Raw genomic sequence first — 22,972 nt, 5'->3', positions numbered from 1 at the left:
AAGATTGGAGATTGCAGACTGGCAAAACGTGGCAAAGCTGGTTTCATCAGTTCAGAAACCACTCAGTCCCAGGTCTGGGGGGTTAGCAACTGTGGTGAATTCTGCTTTGGATAGCAATGATGGGGATTCTTGGAGAGCCCACTCTGGAAAAGGAGACAGATGCAAAACTTTCCTTAATTAATAATAATAAGAGTGACGGCCTTTGTAAGTGCTTCATACTTGCATGGCCAATCGCTTTGATCCAGAGAGCAGTCCCACAAAACAGGCAGGGCAGGAGTTATCACTGAGGAGATGGGAGTCCTTAATGTGAAGTGGTGCCAGAATCAGAACAGGGACAGGAAGTGGGGGCTGAATTCCTAGCCCTCCCAGTGGTGAAGCTGGAATCGAGTGAAATTCACCACGCTCCCAGCCCACGCCTGGCACATAGCAGGTCTTCAGCGCACCTGGCACTGCCTCCTCTGATCGGCTCCCTGGACCCTCGGGCAGCTGCTTCCCTTTGCTCACACCATCTGCACCCATCTCGTGCCTATTCTCCTTCAAGTGCTCTTTGCTGCAGACAACTCATTGTTTCCTTTCACTGTGGCCCTTCCCACCTTCATCACACTGTTCCCTCAACTTAGAATGTTATCTGCCTACATTCTCAGTCTCTTCCAACCTTACCACTTCTGTAAACATCCAAATTCCTTCAAGACCTGTATTAAATGCCATCTTTTTTTTTTTTTTTTTTTTTTGTGTCTCCCTCCCACCCTCCCTATCCCACCCCTCTAAATGCCATCTCTTATGCAAAGCTACACCAGCCAGCTGGACACCATCGCTCCTTCCCTAGGCCCCAGGCCCCAGATCTGCATGTCTCTCGGGACACATCCCATCCTGCTTGCACAGCGGTTCTCTGCAGGTGTGTTCTGCCCCTGGACCAGACTGGAGGCTCTTTTGGGAAGGGGGTATGTCTCACTGTTTCCTCAGTGCTGGCCCCAAAATGAGGTGCCCCAGGCACTTTGGTCGATGAATGCAGGGGTGACTGAGTAAATGAGGGAAGATGGGAGCATGGATGGAGGGAGGGCTGGGCAGAGGTGGATGACACCTCAAACCCTGTGGCAGAGCTGGCCCTGGCCTTGCCCATGGCAATGGGATTCCAGCCAACGAGTCCCCAGGGTGAATAACCTCAGGTTTCTGCTGCCTGCCTACACCATAAAATTGCAAGTGCTTCCTCTTCAGGGGCGGGAAGGAGAAGTGGGGTGACTTTGGGGCTGAGCCTCAGCATCTGGGAGGGTTTATAAGCTGAGGCACCAGACCCCTCAGCACCGCAGCCCTTCCTCCTCATCCTTCTGTTCCTGAGCCTCCAGCTCGCCGCAGCATGGCCTTCACCGGCAAGTATGAGATCGAGAGTGAGAAGAACTATGACGAGTTCATGAAGCGCCTGGGTGAGTGAGCTCCTGAGAGCACCTTCCTGGGGCTGGGCTGTCACGGCCAGCTCTGCACAGGGAACCCAAAATCTACGAGGCTCAGAGAAGTTGAGGGACTCGTGCAAGGTCACACAGCTAGTAATGGGTGAGGTGGAGAGTTGATGGGCTTATTCATTCAAACCTTTACTGAATGCTTGCTACACGCACGGCCAACCCACTGTTACTGATGGGGCACCTCAGCAAGACTTGCCCAAGGTCACACTGTGCATCAGTGGCAGATGTCATTAGACCCCCTGGGCCCGAGGATGAGATGATGAGTGGTGTCACCACATCCTGCCTGGGGAGAGGTGACCAAGGGGTGGGAGCACAGAGATCAGGTTTGACAAGCCACTCGTTCACTCAGTCACTGAGCAAACAGGGGCCTCTTACAGCGCTAGGCACTGTGGGTGGAGATCAAAGACCCCACTCTTCTGACTGTTCGATTTGCAGCACTGGTTGTAAGGAACCAAAGAGACAGTGGACTTGACAATCCTGCAGAAATCTTGGTGTGCTACCTAAGTGTGAGGCAGTGCAGTTGTCTAGCTTGAGGACAGCCCCAGGGGACCAGGGCCTACTACCTCCTGGTAGGAAACGGGCCCCAAGAGCGGGATCCGTGTGCCCTGGGGCCTTGGGAAGGCAAGAGCCCTTCTGAGTCAGTTACTGGGACTGGCCCTGAAGGAACAGTGACTTGGCTTCACCTACAACAGTCTAGATGTGGGAATCTTTATCTGTAAAACAAGAGCATTTCAAGACAGTCTTGAAGGTCTCATTCATTTTAGAAATTTGTGAGGTTGGCAAATTTCTGTTCTACTACTATCAGAAGAGCAGCTATTATTTATTCTTAACTATATGCCAGGAGTTTTACCAGACACAATCACTGTAATTTAATCCTTGCAACAGCCCTGTGAAATGGGCCTTATTATCCCCATTTTTCAGATGAAAACACTGAGGCTGGGAGAGATAGTGACTTGCCCAAGCCACATGGCTCACGACATGGGGCTTGTGCTCGACTGTCAGGCTAGCCTGCCGTAGGGGAGGCAAGCTCGTGCCCAAAGCCACAAGTCGTAGGCAGCTCTTACATGGCCACTCTGCTTGTCCCCTGGCCCAGGGCTCCCCAGCGACAGGATTGAAAAGGGTCGCAACCTCAAGATCATCTCAGAGGTGCAGCAGGACGGGCAGAACTTCACCTGGTCCCAGAACTACTCTGGGGGCCCCTCCATTACCAACAATTTCACCATCGGCAAAGAGTGCGACATGGAGACCGTGATGGGCAAGAAGTTCAAGGTGAGAGGCAGCTAGCCACCCCTCCCTCCTTCCCCAGGACTCTGGCTGACTTCTTGGTCCCCACCATGTCCCCAGGGGCTGCTCCCCGAGCTGAGGCTTCTTCTCGAGTCTAGCCTCCAGCTTTAAGAGCTTGAGTTACTTGGCAATTTAGCCTCTCCTAGTTTTTAACGCTACCGCCAATAATGGACACTACAATGATAGTAAAAATTGTTAACATTTGCTGAATCCTTCACACATATATCCCAGACACTTGCTGGATCTGTCACACATCTTAATGCAGGTAAGCCCATGAGGCCGCTACAATTACTGCCCCATTTTACAGATGGGGGAGTTGGGCTGAGTCATAGGATTAAATAGCTGCCTGGATTCCACAGCAGGGGCGGGCCTGCATAACCAGGCAGTCTGGTTCCAGAGAGCATAACCACATTTTTTTTTAATTTATTTATTTTATTTATTTATTTTTGGCTGCATTGGGTCTTCATTGCTGCATGCGAGCTCTCTCTAGTTGCGGCAAGCAGGGGCCACTCTTCGTTGCAGTGCACGGGCTTCTCATTGCGGTGGCTTCTCTTGTTGCGGAGCATGGGCTCTAGGCGTGCGGGCTTCGGTAGTTGTGGCCCATGGGCTTCAGCAGTTGTGGCTCACGGGCTCTAGAGCGCAGGCTCAGTAGTTGTTGCACACAGGCTTAGTTGCTCCGTGCCATGTGGGATCTTCCCAAACCAGGGCTCGAACCCGTGTCCCCTGCATTGGCAGGTGGATTCTTAAGCACTGCACCACCAGGGAAGCCTCCATAACCACATTTTTATGCTGCCTCCAGTGTGGCCTAGAGATTAATCGCCCAGGCCCTAGAACCAGACTCATCTGGGTTTGAAACTGCAGTCTTGGGTAGCAAAGAATTGAAAGGTGGTTGTTTGTCCCTTCCTACCCAGACTGGTCCCCCAGGTCTTCCACCCATTCTCCTCTGTAGCCCCCAACCCTGGCCAAGAGAGTACTTTGCTCCTTCAGGCTTCCAGGCTGCCAAGGTGGAGGATACGTAGTCATAATATTCATATTCTGCCACTTGGGTATTTTAAAAATTTAACAACTTCTCACAGATGTCTTTCTGTGTCAGCACATATTGACTTGCCTCTTCTTTTTTAATGGTGGTACAGTATCCTATAGTATGGAAATGCTATCATTTACCACTCCCTCATGAATAGATTTTTAGGTTATTTACCAGTGGATAATGCAGGTTGGATATTTAGGTTGTTCACTATTACAAACAATGCTGCAATCAACACCCTTGGATGACACCAGCATCATTCTAATAATGATCATAACTGACTCCATAGTTAACAAGGGGTGCTCAACACCAAGCCAGGCACTGCTCTAAGCACTTTATATATATCATAGTAAATCATTTAATCCTCGCCATAACTCCAGGAAGTAGGTACAGTTACTACCTCTATTTTAGAGATGAGAAAACCGAGGCACAGGGACTTCCCTGGTGGCACAGTGGTTAAGAATCTGCCTACCAATGCAGGGGCCACGGGTTCGAGCCCTGGTCTGGGATGGTCCCACATGCTGCGGAGCAACTAAGCCCGTGCGCAACAACTACTGAAGCCCACACGCCTAGAGCCCGTGCTCCGCAACAAGAGAAGCCACCGCAATGAGAAGCCCGCGCACCGCAACGAAGAGTAGCCCCTGCTCGCCACAACTAGAGAAAGCCCATGCGCAGCAACGAAGACCCAATGCAGCCAAAAATAAATAGATAAATAAACAAACAAACAAACAAAAACGAGGCACAGAAAGGTTCAGTGACTTGCACAGGTTATCTACATCTTTGGATATATGTAATCAGATGTCTATAGGGCAAATTAATTCCTGAAGGGGGATTGCTGAGGCTGCAAGCAGGCCCTTCATCCCTGAGGGGCGGGCCTGTGTTTGGGGGGTGCTCTGCAACTCTGTGTTTTGCTTCTCTTCCAGGCCACTGTGCAGATGGAGGGTGGGAAGGTGGTGGTGAACTTCCCCCACTACAAGTACACCGCGGAGATCACGGATGGCAAGCTGGTGGAGGTGAGTGTCCCGCTCGTTCCCGGCAAAATTGATGAGAATGCTTTTCTGCCCCCAGCCACGGGCCCCAAGAGGTGGTCCTCTGGGCAGCTGGTTTTATGGGCAACCCCCCCGCCCAACCATGGGCCAGGCTCTGTGCTGAGCACTGGGTGCATGTGACCTCATTTGACCTTCACAATCACCCTGTTAGGTAAGGATTTTTATCCCCATTTTGCAGGTGAGGAAACTGAGACACGGGATGGCTAAGTGATTGGCCGGAGGGCACAGAGCTTTTTTGACAGATCAGGGATTTGGCTCTGGGCAGTCTGACTCCAGTGCCCACACTCGGCCACCTCAGGGACACACGTCCGGACCCTTCCCAGAGTGTGAATGAAGTGGGGAGTCTGGGTGGGCCCTGCAAGGGTAGCCATCACTCCATTCCACTTCCACAAGGGACTTCAGGCCCTTGCTGCTAGATCTTTTGGTGTTTCAAGAGAAGCTGGAAATTGGCACTTCCAAGTGAAATTTCCAGTCTAGCAAACGCTGCCAACTAATTAAACATTTTTTGAAACGCTGACAGGGACAACTCACACACCTGTGGACTGACCCCTCCCACATGCCATTCTCTGTAAACACAGGTTGGAGGTGCTGCCCTAGAAGGCCCGCATCTCACATCCATCTCTTCTCCCTGGGGCTCCAGAGTTTTCCCCAGGTGAAAGAAACGGTGTGAGGTTAAGAGGAAAAGGAAGGCGTTTCTGCATGTCATTCCCCCTTCGTGAGCCTGTGTCCTGGGCTACAGTCCCCTGGGGGAGGTCTGGTCTGTCCTCCCCAAGCCTCTCCAGAAGGGAAGTGATGCGGGAAGCAGGGTTTGCCTCTCCCTGTCCTCTCTCTCTGTCTCTCAATCTCTCCCTTGTTTCCTTGTCTTCCTCATCTCAAGCCCAGTCTAGAGAAAAGGAGCACGTGGCCCAAGAGGCTCAGTGCCCTCCCATTACTCCCATTTTACAGAGAAGCCATAGAGTCTCAGAGACACAAGTAACTTGCCCAAGGCCACACAGCTATTTTGTGGTGGAAGCAGATCGCATTAGCTGACTTCTAAATTCTCTGCCTGCTCTTCCTAGGCCAATAGGTCTTCCTCCCCTTCATTTTAGTTAAAAAAAAAAAAATCTAAAAATAAATAGATGTACAGTGTTTTAAAAATATATCTATGTGTATGTGTGTGTGTATATATATACACACACATATATATACATACATATATATATATATATATATATATATATATATATATATATATATATATGCGTGTGTGTGACATAAGTGACTATACATTTTTTTCTGGATGGAAATCGACCTCTTGGAGAATCTGATGAAAGCTAGAGGCAAAGCTCCCCAGCCTGTGAGGAGTGCAGGGAGAACACAGGGCAGGAGAATGGAGCACATTTGTGCCCAACTGAACTGATCCTCCCAAATGGAACAAACCCGCTTCCTAATTCCTAGAGGCGCCTGACCATGGAGCCTATATGGTGTAAGCAGAGCCCAGAGTTCAGGGCCATTATACACACACACGCACGTGCACGCGCACGCACACACGTAGGCAGGCGCAGGCATGCACACACACAAATGCACACGCACACAGACTAGGCACCAGAGACAAGCCGTCTTGGTTGCAGATCTCCCATCTCCGGAGGCCCAGCATCATTCTGGATACCTCCCTTCTTCTCCACCAACATGGGTGCTTTTTGCAAGCACCCCTCCTCCCGTCTCCACCCACCACCAGCACCCCTCCTCTCATCACCTCTCCTCTAGACCGTGCCCCAGCCTCCTCCCCGGCCTCCCCCTCCACTTCATCTTCCATCCATCCCATATGCAAATCACACATCACTTCACACTGCTGCCCTTTGACAAAACTGCTTCCACCAAACTCCATTTGCCACCCGCCCCTCCTCACAAGAAAGCTGCTTTCCTCTGCTGGGGATCTGGACCAACTGATGCTATGCACACATCCCAACACAGCGTGTCTTGGCCTTGAGCCCAGGGCACCACACACAGTGGGCCTTGGCTGAACAGTATCCTCTTGCAGCCTCTTCCATGAAAGCTTACACTTCCTGAGGACAGGAACTGTACCTTCCCATCACCGAGCACAGGGGCCCCATAAATGCTAAATGGTGCAGAGGGTGAGCATGGCCCCTCAGCCTTAGAGGGGTGACTGATTTCTCTAACCTTCAGTTTTCTCATCTGTACAATGGGGACAAGCACGGTGTTGTGGGGATGTGCCTGGCATGGGTGAACTGAAATGGACAGACGGGTGGAAGGTTATCCCACGAAAAGCCACATTACGCCAACATCTGTTAGCACTTTGGCCACATAGAGTCCACACAATGAGTCCTGTAACAAATTGGGAAACTGAGGCCCAGAGAAGCAGTGCAGCAGGCTCACTCCCACTCAGGGCTGGGACTGGAGGCTGGTCTACCTTCTCTGGGCCCCATGGTCACCTTGGGGCCCCTGCACTGACACCCCCTGTTCCTGCTGCTTCTTCCAGGTCTCCACCGTTGAAGGTGTGTCCTACGAGCGCGTGAGCAAGAGGCTGGCCTGAGCTAGTAGGCAGGGCTCCGCGGGGGCCGCAAAGCCACCGATAAAGCTGATGTAACAACAGATATTCTGCTCGTTCCAGAACCTCTGTCTTTGTTCTCTGGCGTCTTGGGGCAGTTCTGGCTGGTGGGGGTGGGAAAGGCCACACCTTGGCCCTGAGATCTCTGTGGGACCTGTGTCATGGCAGAGGGAGACGGGTATGGACGGAAGACCCCTGGCCCCGGGGAGAGGGCAAAGGCGGTGCTCAGCATGCACGGTGGGCACACTTCTGGGGACCCCTCGCCCCAGCCTGCCACCCACACTCTGCATGGAGACCATCCTTTCAAGAGACAAACATCACCTCGGAGGGGTGGCACACTGACTCTCAGATGGGCCACAGGAAGGTGTATCAGAAGGGGGCGGGCAGGACTGGCATTTCCGGGGAAGGGCCCCCCACTGCTGGGCCCCGAGGCTGCACGGACACTGGGATGCACCCGCCAGGGCTTAGCCAGGGAAGGTATTTCAGCATGGCCGTGGCTCTCTGCCAATCTGCTGTGGAGTCGTTCCTTTGGGTCTCAGTTTACCTGCTGGTACAGGAGGGGGCCAGGAGGACCAATGAGGGACTGAGGAGAAATGGGAGTCTATGAGATGGCAAAGGGCTTATGGGAGTGCCAGGCAGGAAGCGAGCTGTCAGAGTAGGGCTTAGACACGGGGGCCTGGGAGAAACTTGGAGAAGCTGCAGTGGGCTGGGAAAGGTGGTCAGAAGGGTCACTCTGATCCCCTGGTAGGTGCCTGGAGCCCTGCATCAGGAAGGATTCTGAGGCAGCATCTGGACTGAGCAGACATCCCTGCCTGATTATGGCGTCGGTCCAGGGCATGGAAGAGGAGGAGGGAGGTCTGCCTGTCCTGCGGCTAGATAATCTCTAATCCTGATGGGCTTTTTTTCATTCTCCTCTCTCCTTGGGAGTGTTCCCCATCTGGGTACCACTCTAACTTCTATTTTATTACTTTTTTTGGCCGCGCCATGCAGCATGCAGAATCTTTAGTTCCTGACCAGGGATCAAACCTGTGCCCCCTGCAGTGGAAGCATGGAGTCTTAACCACTGGACAGCCAGGGAAGTCCCCACCCTGACTTCTTTTTACCCCATATTTTTCTCTATGGCAACTCACTTATTTTTACTACAATGGAAACTTTATATCACTTCTATACATGGAAAGCCAACATCATTTGCCATAAATAGACTAAGACTATTAAAAAAAGTCAAAGCTGGACAATGTTGACTTCTAGCTGGGTTCTGCTGCCAAAGCCATGACTCTGAGGCCTCCCTTAGTGAAAAGGGTAAGAACCTTACAAGAGCCAGTAGTATCAAATGGGAAACTCTCTCCTTCCCTAATCAAAAATCCTGCAGGACTCCTTGAAAAGAGAAGAATGCACTCACTATAAGAGCTGAATTATCTAAGTGTCCATCAGTGGATGAATGGATAAAGAAGATGTCTCTCTCTCTCTCTCTCTCTCTCTCTCTCTCACACACACACACACACACACACACACACACACACACACACTGGAATACTATTCACCCATAAAAAAAGAATGAAATCCTGCCATTTGTGACAACACAGATGGACCTTGAAAGTATTATGTTACGTGAAGTAAGTCAGATGGAGAAAGACAAATATCGTATGATTTCAAAATAAAACAAAACAAACTCATAGATGCAGAGAACAGATTAGTGATTACCAGAAGGGAAGGAGGTTAGCAGGGGGTGGGTGAAATGGTTAAGGGGGTCAACTGTATGGTGGTCATGGATGGTACCTAAACATGTGGTGCTGATCACTTTTCAGTGTATACAAATATACTGCAAAGTATATACAAATATACTAAGTATACAAATATACTGCAAAGTTGAATTATAATACTGTATACCAGAAATATATACTACAAAGAGAGTTGAATTATCTAAATTATCTTGAATATACAAGTCCCACATATGGGGTATTAGAAATAAGGTTTGCCCGACACCTTGCGAAGGGTCTGGCACACAGCAGGTGCTTAATGAGTGCTACCTGACCTCAGGTCCTTGCAGCCTGTGTAATCTACGGCCTTTCACTCTCAGGGGCCAGCCTCAGCTTGGACAGACAGCACAGCCCAACTCACTGGCAGCTCAGTCCTCGCCTCCCCCCACGTTGTGCCCTGAAACTTGTTGCTTTCCAAAGACAGCACTCAGCCTCCCGCACCCACCCACCAAGCCAGGACCCTGTGAATTCCATCATTTTGCCAAGACTTATTGCTAATTAAGTGAACTAGGTAAGCATTAAATTAAACTAGCAGTGTTGCTGTTTCCCCTCCAGACTGAATAATTACTCATAATGAGCTTAGATAATAAGTCTCTAAATAACAGAGAGGTAACCATAATTAGGCTGAAAATTGAGAGAGAGAGAAGGAAGGGAGAAGAGTAGAAAAGAAAGAAAGAGCTGAGGGGGAAGAGAGATTGTTTATACTTTGGTAACCGATTCAAGGACAAATTCAAACACTGCAGCCAGTGTTACAGAGTCACAGATTCATGGAATAGAAGGACCTCAGAGCTCAACTAGTTTAAACTCTGTATTCCACAGATATAGAAACCAAGGCTCAGAGAGGGGAAGAAATTTGTCTAAGGTCACACAGCAGATTAATGAAGGGCTGGGCATCACTGGCTGATGGAGGCTACAGTTTCTCATTCCAGCTTATGGGGGTAAGTGGAGTAAGGTGAGATGGGGTGAAGTGTCCATGTTGCTGGCATCTTGGAAAAGAGGCTTCCTCAGCCAGTAGAAGGGACAGTGGTTAAGAGCTTCGACTCTGGAGTCACATTGCCAGGGTTCAAATCCCTCTTCTACCACCTAGAAGCTGTGTCACCTTGGGGTAAGTTCATCCATTTCTCTGAGCCTCAGTTTCCTACCTCGTCAGTGGGGAAAACAACTGCACTTACCTAATAGAGTCGTCATGTTACAAATTAAATACTAGCCACTGCGACCGCGACCACCATCATCTCCATTATCAGCACTGTCATTCTCAAGCCAGTGTGATGAAAGCGTTAGGAGTGCCCCCTCCACTCACCTGTAAGGCACATGGGCACGCTGCAGTATTTCTTGGCATCTTGTCTTGTCCATGTGTAAAATAGGCTAATAAGACCTTCCCTTCCCGGGTGACAGAGGAGTTGCAAGGGTAAAAGGTAAAAATCCACGCTAGTGGCCTCCATAAAGTTAGAGGTGCTTCACCATTTTGCTGTGCCGTTCAAGGTGCGGTAGCAACTCCCTGCTCAGTTCAGGTGCCCTTCACCCTGACCCTTGGAAGTCATCTCTAGCAACCATTTCCCTCCTGCCAGGCTCATCTGGTGAAATGGGGGCTTCTCAAAGCATCTTTAAAGACTACCACTAGGTGGCGTTGCACCACACACCTGTGGCCCCCAAGGATACCAAGAGGTGTTTGTATGCTGGGGGTGGGGCAGGGGGTGAGCAGTGAAATCCCAAGTGATTGGGCCATGGTGTGGGTGTGTGTTTCCTCTGGGGGGGCAATGAGGAGGCCACCAGGCTCCTCAGTCCGGCATATCTAAGTGCAAAACTGAGTCCACACTGCTTGCCCATGGTGAGACCTTGGGCCTCTCTGAACCTCAGTATCGTCTTCTGGAAAATGGTGATAATGATGTTGTCATGAGGACAAAAGAAGAGCAGGGGAAATAAGAGACCATGAGGAAAGTGTCAAGTACAGGGCGTGGAACATAGTAAGTGCTCACTAAACAGGGCCCTTCTTGGAGGTTCTACGGGCGTGACTGGGAACACACTAGGTCAGAGCTTCTAGAGCAGAGAGATGTGGCCAAACCTGGCTGTGCATGTGCATCTCCTGGGGGGTCCTATTAAAAGGATAGCCGAGGCCCCACTGCAGACCTGCGGAACAGGACACTTTGGGTACGAAGACCAGGGAGATGTCACTGTTCTGAAGTGCTCCCCAGCCAGCTGTGACCTTGGAGACCATTCCAGTCCCAACCCTTCCATTTTGCAGATGAAAAACTGAGATCTAGAACAGGGGACTGACCGGCCCTCGTCCACACAGCTAGGGAGTAGCAGAAGGTCTGACTCCAGTATATACTGCCTGCTGTGGCTCTGGTAAGGGCAGGGTCTGAAACATTGGTCTGAGCTGGGCCAGCAGATGGCTGACCACTTGAGTTCTTTCTCCTTTAAAGCTAGAGCTGGGATGGGGGGCGGTGAAGCTCTGGGGCTCATCTGGGCCTCTCCTCAAAAGGGAGAGGCCCACTCATCTACAATATTTGTCACAGAACTCACTGCTGAATAATGATGCCCCATATTCCGTGCTTTCTTATCATAAACCTGAAGTGCAGCCCAGGCTGACAGCTTTCTCACCTTACAAATGAGAAGGCAAGTTCAGAGTGGAGAAGAAGCTTTTCTCAAGGTCATCTAGCTAAGAGCAGACAGACTCGCACCTTCCACCTCTCGGACTAACGTTCTTGTCCATATGCTAGAAGCTGCAAGCTTCCAGCCTAAGAACCACCTTAACCTGCAGTGTGTTTTATTGGTTTTCTATTGCATTGCAATTTAAAAAAAAATTTTTTTTAAATCATGAAAAATTAGATTTCCTAGCAAGTGCAGATTTCCAGTTTCTCTGAAAATCTGAAGTTGTGGCAACATAAGGCTTACATCCCTGAAAGGCTGTAATTAGCCAGAGCTGAACAGAAGCCACACCCCCTACAGGGGACACACTGGTTTCATCAGTCCCCATCACCTCACGCTGTCTCAGTCATCCAGCTGATTCACTCACTATGTTACCTGCCTGGTCCTGGTGGGCCTTTGGATTTGAGACGCCTGCCAAACGCTATGGCCTTTCTGCTGAAATTCGTCACAAATGGCTTCCCTGAGGAACAGAGAATGAGGTTAATGAGGTTGGTAAGATTCTTTCCCAGGAACTTGGTGCCAGGGATGACCAGAGGCAGCCCAGAGGTGGGGTCCCTCCCAGGGGATGCTCTGGGGAAGCCCCAAGCCTGGTCCCAGATCTTCACCTTCACAGATGGGGCTGGGGGAACCCCTCCCACATCAGAGCCTGTTGGGGGCAGGCAGACGGAGCCGTAAATCACGTTAGCCTGTGGCAGCTGTGCAAAAGCTATGTTTCTGTACTCTTGTCTGCTGCTGAGCACACTCTGAGAACCCCCTCGACCCCGTCAATCAGCAGCACGAATGCCTGGCCACTCTTTTGCGAACCCATATCCATTATTCTGTCATGTCTTCTTCACCAGGTGAGCAGGATGGCCAGCTGGAGCCTTGCACTTATTCAAAACTCGACTGAGGCATCTCAGGGCAGCGGGGCAGCTCCAGGCTGCCTGGGTTTGAACTGTGCCTCCTTCCTTCACCACACTGTCTTTAGGCAAAGAACTTCTCTGTGGCCCTGTTTTCTGATCTGTAAGGTACAGCTGCCTTGTAGGGTTACTAGGATGATTATAGGAAATAATATGAGCAAATTCCTTAGCAGAGTGCTGTATAAACAGCAAACGCTTAATAAACGTCAGCTGGGTGATTAGTGCCACGATCACCAGGCAGCTATATATTCTATTGGCTGCAGGTGGTTTAGGGCACAGCCTTCAAACCCAGTAAACAAACTAACAAGATCATTCCAGTTGATTTAACAGCTATGATGAAAACAAAAGGGTTAAGGAAAGAGACCTGGGGGATGACAGAGACCTCTTTGGAAGGTGACCTTGTGGGCTGAGGTTTTTCAACCACGGCACGGCGGTCGTTTGGGGCCAGTCCATTCTTTAGTGTGAGGGCTGTCCTGTGCATTGTAGGATGTTGAGCAACATCCCTGGCTTCTACCCACTGAATGCCAACCACGTCCCTCTCCCAATTGTGATGACCAAAAATATGTCCAGACATTGCCAAAAGTCCCCTGGAGGGCACAAATGAGCCCTGCTGAGAATCACTGATATAAGGGATTAAGAGAGAGGAGCATTCAGATGACAGAATGGATGGCTTTGGAGAGATGGACTTTGAACCCAGAGGGTATGAGGAAGTGGAACCCTAACCCTGACCCTAATCCAGGCATTTGTGATGTTTAGCCTATTTCCTTAAACTAAATCACTCTCACTACCTCCATAATGGGTTCTGTTTTTCTGGAGAACCCCACCCGATTCAGAGCTGGGATGTCAAGCCTCACTCACTCCCGCTGCCCAGCCCATGTCCCAGGGAGGCCCAGCTCCAGCTCAGAGGGCAGGAGCCCGTCTTGCTGTCACCAAGCCCACAACCTCTTGGCACCAGTGTGGGTGCCCATCCCCAGAGGCTGACGTGGGAGAGGGAGGAAGGGCTGGCTGAGAGAAGGCCAGGAAGAGAACCCAGAGAGAGGCCACGAGCAGGTGATGTGTTTATTGTGGGACCACTTTTTTTAGGGGCTGGGCTGGCTGTGAGGTTCTACTGGGGGGGTGACGACACGGACGGACGGACCCTCCCAAGCGCCCAGCCCCAGACAAGACAAACACAGTAACTTGGAATCCAAACCAGTTGCACATAAATAGGAGGTTGGCAAAAGAAAAAGAGAAAACAACAAATGAATGTGCACTTTCCTATCTATGCTGGTGTGACAAAGCGGCCCCGCGCCGCCCGCGTCCAGGCGCTTCTTTACTCAGCTTCCATGCTGAGGCTCCCATCTGCTCTGAAAACCGCCTTCAGATTCGACTCCTGGCAGTCCCCCTGCCAGTCTCCTAGACTGGCAACCAAGTCAAGAGAACTAAGATGGGTTCTTCTCAAAAAAAAAACAAACCCAAAACCGCTTTCGTGGTTCTCTGCACCTCCCAGTCCTAGGGGGTGAATAATGTGACCTCTGACCCTAAACCAACCAAAAAATAAAACACGCTGAGCACAAGCCGTGAGTCAGAATAAAAACATATTGCACATGCTTCCAAGAGTCTTCCTGAGAGCCCTCTCACTGCAGAGACCCAAATACTGGCTTTTGATCCATCCTGTCACTGGCTGTCAGTCGTGTAACAGACCCTGCACGCCCCCAAATCCCCAAAGCCAGTTGGCATCAGGCATACATCCCACATTATGAGCCTCTGCTCTGAGCCAAACTTGAGGCTGAGGCTGGGTTTAACCTCAAGCAGGAGATGCATGCGGTGGAAGGAGGTGAGCGGTGCTGGGTTTAAATCTTTGTCTACTTTTCAACAACCTTTCTCCTCTGGGTGGTTATCGAAGTTCTACAGGTGAACAGAGCATCCAAGACGTGGAATCTTCCGGAACCAAGAAGCCTGGAAAGTGGTTCTCCCCAACCATACGCTTTTGCAAAGGAAGCTCTGTGGTTTACCACAGGTCCGACCCAAGCCGGGTTAAAAACCTACAGCCCTCGCGTGGGACAGGCAGTGTGGCGATCACCATCATTTTTCTCCTAAGGACTTTTCAAGTATCACAAAATCCCTGATACAGCATGTAAACAAGACATCTTACTGAACAGAAAGCTAGGTCACTTCGGGAAGCAGCAGCATGTGAAATATCTAGAAGGCTGAAGAGGGTTTTAGGTTCCACAGCAAAGCAACAAGACAGCTGCCCACTGTGCCTCGGAAGGCAGACGCTCGGGCATGAACACACACACAGGCCCCTGTGGATGGAGCCAGGGGAAGAACAGCACCCCAGATAGCATCTACCGGGGGTCTGGAGACACAGCAGGCTGCCCCCTTTTCAGTGGTGTAGCTGCCATCGGCAAAGAAGAAAGGAGTCTTTGATGCTAAAACCTGGACGTGCTCGTGAACTGCTGGTCTGCATCCAGTCCCCAGTCTCCTGGCCTCTTCCCAGGTCCTTCTCGACCTGCTGGGCCCCTCTCCAGGGGGTGGCCACTGAGCCGTCCCCTTGCATCCCAGCCACACGTGGAAGACGTTTTCCAGAGCAATGCTCTTGCGTGAGGTATGTCACTGCCTGTTTTGCCCTGGGTCGGTTTTATTTAAAAAGAGCATGCACCCTCTCCGTTCAAGGGTCCTGAGGCTCTGCGGGGACAGCCTCCCAGGCGCCTCACTGGGCTGAGCTCCCTTCGTCAGCGCCCTCTTCCTCTGCCCAGATCTCCAAGGCCTCCCTGCGTGGCTAAAGGTGCCCTATCTGTCGAAACAGCCCGCAGGGAACGCGTGGCTCCCGCTGAAGTAGCTGCTCCCGTAGGTGGCGGCGAGGCAGTGTCTGGGCTCAGCTGCAATGGCCATGTGCATGCTGAGGGACGCGGGCAGCGGCACGGGACACACGTCCAGGGGCTGGAGGGTGGGGTACAGGGCATGGAGGGATGAGCCGCTGCCCCCTGAGAGCAGGGTCCCCGAGTGGTGGGCCTGCAGCGAGTCCCGATAGGCCACGCACAGGTCCTGCACGGGGGTCTGGAACTGGGCCAGGGCCATCGCTGTCGGCTGGCCGAGGCCGGGGTAGGCGGGTGGCTGGAACAGCACCTGGGTGGGGGCTGGGGGCGTGCCGGGCACCATCGCCAAGGCCTGGCTCTTGACCGCGACGGCATCCTTGAGGATGTTGTCGTAAGCTCTGAAAGGAAAGGACTTGGGTGAGACTTGGGAGGTCAGAGGCTCCAGCACCAGACACCTGCCTTGCTGAGGGGGATGCCAGGAGACCCATGTGCTGTGACTGCTGGGCCTCTCCCAGCCTGGGCTCACTGCCTGAAGCACTGCCTCAGCTGTTCTCTGACTAACCTCAGGCCTCAGATCTCAGCTTGGATCTGCTTCCTACAAAAACCCTCTTCTGACCCCTCAAGACTAGCCTAGCTGTCCCCGCAGCCCCTCTGCACTGCCCCACCTTGGCGGTCAACACCGCAGGTGATAACTTCCGCTCACTACCTGGTCCCTCGTGCAGAGTTCGAGCTTCGAGAGGGAGCACCCATCTGCTTTTGCTCATCCCTGCATCCCCGCGCTGGGCACAGCGCCTGCCCTGAGAGGGCAGAGCTCCCGGAGCTTAGGTGAGCACAACCTCTGCCTTCAAGGCACTTCCAGCCAGCTCCATCCCCGGCTAAGCTAGCAGATTTCAAGCAGGTTGCCCCCAGGGACCTAAGTGTCTCCATCTGAAAAGGGGGATGGAACAGGTTTTTTGCCATCTCAAAAAAAAGCTTCCCGTAGTAAATCTTTTTGGGAAAACAAATCAATTAGAGGCTTCGGTAAGAAAGGAACAGGTGGAGGCTGCAGCAGGTCTGAGCAGGGAGCTACCCCAGAGGGACAGCCTTGGGGGAGAGGCAGGGCTGGTGGCTCAGTACCCAGGGGCGCCCATCCTCACTCAGGCTAGACCGTGTTCTCCGGCTTTGGGCACCTTCTAAAAGGCACGGATTCTAAAACAAGGGTTAGGGAGCAGGACTGATTCCAGAGGAATGGGACAAAGGCAGCTGCACCAGGAGGCTGAGAGGCGGCTCTTCAGGGGCCTGGCCCCGTGGTCAGTGGGGCCAGCATCCAGGAGATGCCACCAGCCGTTGGGTGGAAGAGAGACCAGGTGCAGCCAGGCGAGGGCTTTCTGTCCTCTCTGTCCTCCTCCCTGCAGTCACTACTGAGCTCTTTTGCTTCCGATATCAGTTTCAGGGTGTTGTGCCTATGACGCCTTTAAGCATCCTCTCTGAAACACTGAACACTTCCTCCCCAAGATTCCCAAGGACCCTTGCAAGGAGGCTGTGGCCCCTGACGTGAAGCCACTCTGGGCTTAGCTGGCTAAGAGTCAGCTTTGTGGCCATGTCTGAGGAAAGCAGCTCATAATGAGTGTCTCAATATAATCACCCAGAAGACTGACTGATACACTGGGTCAAAGAGCCCAGACACTCAGAAAGATGTGCACAGAGCCCTTCTTCTGCTGCACTCTTGACCTAAAAATTGCAAACCCAAAGCTACTCAAAATAGGAAGGACCAACTCCCCAAATCCCAATTCTGTCAGGAGTCACCACGGTCCACTTTCCATGAGCCACCAGCCCACCATAAGCCTCCAGGAAATCGCCTGAAGTGGGCCTTATGAGCAAGTGGAACTTCGGTATTTCCGAAACACAAAGGATCAGGAGAGGAACTTACACCAGCAGGATTTCGATGCATGTGCTGAGATGTTCCAGGGAGTAGTTTGAGATCCTCTGCAGGTCTCTGGTCCAGTAGGGAGAAAGCTGAAGGCAAATCCTAGAGGCCCCAACGCAGGCTGCGGCCACCACAGAAGGCTGGAATTTGTAGAAAATATGATCTGAAAGAGAATCACGGAGAAAGAGTCAGCATCAGAAAGGCTGGTCCTGGAGTCCTGCCTTGTGCTCCCCGGGAACTGGTAGACAAATGATTAGGTCCAAGGTTGTTCACTGCTCCCGCAAACACACACACACATGATGAAAAATTAAAACAGCATGAATTTCCATTCTTGAATCTTAAAACACCTTGGCTCTCTCAGTCTGGGATTTCTTATGTCAGCCTAGAGCAGCAGTTTTCAAAATACCATCCCTGGCTTCCAGGGGCTGCAATGGGCTTGCTGATGGGCTACAAGCAGAACTGCCAAACACCTGTTCCTTCCTTTGGCTGTTAGGGGTGACCGACACACTGTTTCAAAGGCTTCTTTTTGAGGTTATGACTGAAGGCTACTTAGTAACAAAGCCTGGACCTCAGTAGGCACTCACTAAGAATCTGTTGAAAGAACTAACGAATGAATGAATGCCTGTAAGTGTTTGATATTCTTAACTAAAATTGGAACTTGACTTATGTTTACTGGGGAATCCTCCCCACCCCCCAGCTTTACTGATGTATAATTGACAAATAAAACCTGTACATATTTACGGTGTACAGCGTGATGTTTTGGTACATGTACACACTGGGAGATGATCTGAGAAATCTTAACGTCCTACTTTGATATCTGGCAACATGGCAAAGCTGGTACTACTTATGTGCAAAAGCAAACTGTTGAAATTCCCACAATTCTCATGAAGAACGGTTGGTTATCAGCGCATTATTATGCTGTCTTAAACTGTTTATGACTTTCAATGATTTCAACATTTGCCTGTTAAAGTATGAATTAGCCAGGGTGGTATGGTTACAGACACAGTCAGAGTCAGACTCCCCAGGTTCAAATTCCAGCAATGGCCTTGGGTAAGTTACTTCACATCTTGAGTATCAACTAAGGAAACTGATTCGTAAAATGAGAATAGCACAAATGATTTTCATGTGAAGTCGCTGTGAGGTTCAAATGAGATAACGCATGCAGAGCACTAAAATAAGGTGCCTGGTATATAGTAAGTGCTCATTTAATGCTTGATATCACAATTGTTGATGTTGTTACTGATATTATTGATATTTGGTTTGCAGTGGGTTATCACGTGGTTGTATCAACGGTATTTCTGACCTAGTGTTGTACTTAATACCTAGATCTTTAGACACTTCAAATAAAAGTCCCCAAACAGGGTAAAAGTTTACTGCTAAAGCAGATGTAAACATAATCCTCTCTCCCACCCTACCTGTATGATGATAGCTCTTCCGGAGTGACCTACTTGTGGATTTGCATTGTGCTCCAGATTAGTGTATGAAAAACTACCAGGTGATGAGTAAATAGACAGGCTACCAGCTGCCTGCATACAAACTGCTGCTTCTCTTCTACACGTTACTGCTAACACACACATGGTCGAATCGTCGCTCCTTCTCTGCTGATCCCTGCCAAGTGGAGTGATCTGGTGATTTGGGTGGATGGGCCCCCATCAGCAAGGACTCCCTGGGGCAGGCCTCTCAGGGCCCCTGACCCCGGCCCCCCTGGGTGGGTGGGGAAGGGCAGACAGGCCCTGACATCAGCCCCACCTTGCAGGGTGACCTCTAGGAAGTAGTGGGCGTACTCCTTGAGGCACTCTTTGGTCTTGCGGGGGCAGGTGGTGGGCCAGCTGTGGCAGTGGTGGTCCTTCTGGCTGACAGAGGCCAGGAGGTAGTAGTCGAGGAAGTGGGCGGGCGTGGGCAGGCAGAGGTTCCAGCTGAAGGCCTCCAGCAGCAGCAGCTCCGTGCTCAACAGCTCCTTCTTGGTAAGGGAGAAGTTCTGGCTGCTCAGGATCCTCGTGCTGTTTATCTGCTCCAGCTTGGGGACGTGGTCTTCCCTATCCTCGAACTTACCTGAGGGAGAAGCAGAGGTTACTGGGACTTTTACAACACTTGCTGTAAAAGCCCACCTTAAAGTACCTGGACGGTGCTGGCAGGGAGGAGAGCAAGCCCAAAGGCACACATTCCAGATCTGTCACACCTGGGCTCGAATCCCCGGGCCATCACTTCCAGCTGTGCTGTGTGGTCATGGAAAGGTGTCTCACCCTCTCTGTGCCTCAGTTCTTTCACATGTAAAATGGAACTTATACATCCTAAAGCTTTTGTTAGATTCAATGGGAAACCTCACACCAAATGTTCAGACCAGCATGAGGATCACAGAAGGTGCTCAACAGCAGTTAGCAACAGCAGCAAGGGCCTGGGGAGTAAGGTGGCCCTCCCATCTGGTCCTCACTAATTCAGCCTCAGGACTGGTCAGGGGGCCATTGTCACGGTGACCTTGCAAATCTGGCCCTGTCCCTCCAGACGTGGACAAGTACTTCAGTGGCTCCCCAGTGTCTTCAATACTGAGTTTAAACTCTGTCAATGGGTTCTTAGTTTGGATTCCCCCAGACACAGTTTGCTTGGGATGTGAGCCTAGGAAAGATCTGTAAGTAGGAGAAGACAGGAAAGGGACAAAAGCCAAAACGGCACTTGACCTTGAAGAGGTTTCTGCACCCCTATGTTCACTGCAGCATTATTCACGACAGCCAAGACAACCTAAGTGTCCCCTTTCAGACGAATGGATAAGAAAATATAGTATTTATATACAATGGGATATTATTCAGCCATAAAAGAAGGAAATCCTGCCATTTGGGACAACATGGATGGACCTTGAGGGCATTATGTTAAGTGAATAATGAGAGAGTCAGAGAAAGACAAATACTGTTATGATATCTCTTACATGTGGAATCTTAAAAAAACAAACTCAGATACAGAGAGCAGATTGGTGGTTGCCAGAGGTGGGGGGTGAGGGATGTGAAGATGGTCAGAAGGGACAAACGTCCAGTTATAAGATAAATTGGTCCTGGGGATGCAACGTCGGGCATACTGACTATACTTAACCATGCTGCATATTTGAAAGTTGCTAAAAGAGTAGATCTTAAAAGTTCTCATTGCAAGAAAAAAAAGTCTAACTATGTGAGATTATGGATGTTAACTTATTGTGGTGATCATTTCACAATATATGCATATATCAAACCACTGTACGCCTTAAACTAATGCAGTCTGCCAACTGTATCTCAATAAAACTGGAAAACAAAAAAAGTGGCGTCATGTGACTTCCAAAGCGAGGCTTTAAGAGGCCTTGCATCTTCTGCCTTTGTCCCGCCTGGAGTGCCATTCCCAGACCTCTGTGCAAGGAAGCAAGTCTAGCCTATTGGAGGTGAAGAGGCCACAAGGAGGAGAACCAAGATGCCCAGGCAACAGCCCAGCCAGCACCTACTCTCACACACGTGAATGAGGCCACCCTGGACCTTCCAGGCCAGCGGATCCTCCAGCAACTGTATGAAGGAGTCCAGGTAATACCAGCACAGGAACCACCAAGCGACCCACATCGTTGTTGTTTTAAATCACTTAGTTTTGGGATGATTTGTTTTGCAGGAACAGACAACTGGAATACATTCATATCAATGCACAGTGGCAAAAAGATGCGAAACCCCGCAGACAGACATGTCACACAGCCTGGGAAGTACTGAAGGAACAATGACCTCATACTGGAAGGTCCTGGAAATAATCTGCAGGAAATAAATCTGCATGAAGCTAGATACAAACACACAGAAATAAAACACAAGCCTGGGGTTATCCCACTCAAGGGTCAAGGGAACCGAGGATTTCCACAGCGATGTCCCCCTGGCAGTCATCAGTTGTGGAGGGCCCTAGTGGCAGCCTCTGCTGTGGAGGGCTCCGCAGGCAGGGGGCGTGCAGCCCCCACACCCTCACTCGGGGGAACCACGCACACCTGGCTGTAGCCTCGGCCATGGAAGTTCTCTGCAGGCACCGTGCCCTCCTTGCCTACGAGCCTTCGTCTGCACAGCCCCTCTGCCCAGAGCACCCTTCCCCATCCCCTCTTCACTCCGCCAAGCTCACCCGGTCCTTCACCTCAAAGCCACTGCCCTCTGGAAACCTTCCCTGACCATGGTCCCCACGTGCTGCCCGATGCCCACATCGGATGGTGGCGGCCTTAGTCTGGTCGCCTTGGCCTCCAAGCCTAACCTCACTGGGTGCAGGACAGCTGCGGGAGCAGGTGTCGGAAGAGGCAGTGGGCGACCAAGCTGAGCTCCGAGCACACATCTGTGCCAATGAAGGGAACAGCCAACAAATCATCCACACACCTGGGCTCAACTGCCAGCACCCCCGACCCAGTTCTCAGCAGACGCTCAGGCTCGCTGAGAGATAAGGGCGTAACCACTTCAGGCCGGCAGCCCTGCAGCAGATACAAGACATTCCTCACTAAGGCCTCAAAAGACATCACAAGAAATGAAACACTGACTCTGGGAGGCCTGCATCCTTCTTCTCGGGGAGCCAGGCAACAGTCCACTGGGTGGGCAGAGGTGGTGACGTGAAGCTCTGGTGCTTGCCACGGGGGAGCAGAGACGATGCTGACCGGTCCCGAAGCGGCTTGCAGCAAAGCAACCCAGCCTCATCTCCTTCCCGAGCCCCATCCACGGCCCCGCCGGCAGAGCACACACCTTACTCCCTTGCCTTGTACCAGGGCAACTCAGGCAGGAAAAGGTGAGGACGGTGCTGCCCCTTCCCCAAGGGGGAGAGGCTCTTGAACGCCGAAGTGCCGGGTAGGGGGGACCCTGCTGCCTTCCGCAGCCTCAGGGCCCCTCGCCCTCCCCAAGCACTGGGTCCAGCCACACTTGGAATCTGGCCCCTCCTCCAGCGGGCGTGCTCATCCCCTCACCCCCTTATCATGTGTCCTCCAGAGCTCAGTTCAGAGGCCGCTCGGTGCCATCAACGCGCTTCTCACACTCAGATTGTTGCATCTCAAATAGGAGTATCAGTGGCGAGCACCTGACCATGAATAGGTCACTAACAAGTGTGAGCCCCAGAAGGATGGGAACCATGTCCCACGTATTCGAAGGTGTGCCCCGAGGTGCCAGCACAGTCCCCGGCACACAGTAGATGCCCAATGCCTATCTGTTGAGAGAATGAATGGTTCTCTCTGGATAGCTGAATTGTAGGCCATCTGAATTGTTCTCTGATGCTCTCTGATTATCTGTATCGGCTATTTTTTTCTCCAACAATTCACTTGTTCTTTATGCAAATTAAAAAGAAAGAAAACAATATTTTTCTTGCAAAATTGTCAAGGTTTCCCTGAACCTTGGGCTGACCTGAGCCAATGCTGTTGGCAGGCACTCAAGAGCTAGAGCTCTTTTCTTCCCAGAGCAGAGGGTGGCATGGTGAAGGTCACAGCTCTGGCAGAAACCTTTGCATCTGGTGCCTTTAAAATGGAGAGATCTGGCGTCAGCACCTTAACCAAGCGATCAAACGTAGCATCGCTATTGCATCGTGCCAGCGGTGGCACCAAGACCCTTCCACGGTCTTGCTGGCAGCCAGCAATCTATTCCGACGGGCACA

General features: G+C 51.3%; 2 protein-coding genes across 3 annotated transcripts in view; one reads left to right on the top strand and one right to left on the bottom strand.

Moving 5' to 3' along the window:
- The first annotated feature begins 1,294 nt into the window (after positions 1 to 1,294).
- FABP6 (fatty acid binding protein 6) lies at positions 1,295 to 7,403 on the top strand. Its single transcript, XM_036846726.1, has 4 exons — positions 1,295 to 1,421; positions 2,551 to 2,726; positions 4,689 to 4,778; positions 7,294 to 7,403. Exons 1-4 carry the CDS (start codon positions 1,355 to 1,357, stop codon positions 7,345 to 7,347), a joined length of 387 nt encoding a protein of 128 aa, XP_036702621.1. The 5' UTR covers positions 1,295 to 1,354; the 3' UTR covers positions 7,348 to 7,403.
- A 7,628-nt stretch (positions 7,404 to 15,031) lies between these two features.
- Positions 15,032 to 22,972, bottom strand: part of CCNJL (cyclin J like) — a 56,433-nt gene continuing 48,492 nt past the window's right edge. For both annotated transcript variants that reach the window (XM_036846723.1, XM_036846721.1), the window contains exons 4-6: positions 19,121 to 19,423; positions 17,375 to 17,534; positions 15,032 to 15,863 (exon numbers count right to left, since the gene is read on the bottom strand). In XM_036846723.1, coding sequence (XP_036702618.1) covers positions 15,440 to 15,863; positions 17,375 to 17,534; positions 19,121 to 19,423 — 887 coding nt within the window. In that variant the 3' untranslated portion in view covers positions 15,032 to 15,439. The remainder of the gene's footprint in view (positions 15,864 to 17,374; positions 17,535 to 19,120; positions 19,424 to 22,972) is intronic.

The sequence above is a fragment of the Balaenoptera musculus genome, chromosome 3, assembly GCF_009873245.2.
Source record: "Balaenoptera musculus isolate JJ_BM4_2016_0621 chromosome 3, mBalMus1.pri.v3, whole genome shotgun sequence".
NCBI classification, from domain to species: Eukaryota; Metazoa; Chordata; class Mammalia; order Artiodactyla; family Balaenopteridae; genus Balaenoptera; species Balaenoptera musculus.
This window is presented reverse-complemented; position numbering and strand designations above follow the sequence as displayed.

Bases quoted from the DNA above. Each gene is read 5' to 3' on its own strand.
- FABP6 (XM_036846726.1), top strand. From the start codon at position 1,355: ATGGCCTTCACCGGCAAGTATGAGATCGAGAGTGAGAAGAACTATGAC. The intron at 1,422-2,550 runs GTGAGTGAGCTC...CCCCTGGCCCAG, and splicing joins CGAGTTCATGAAGCGCCTGG to GGCTCCCCAGCGACAGGATT. The intron at 4,779-7,293 runs GTGAGTGTCCCG...TGCTTCTTCCAG, and splicing joins CGGATGGCAAGCTGGTGGAG to GTCTCCACCGTTGAAGGTGT.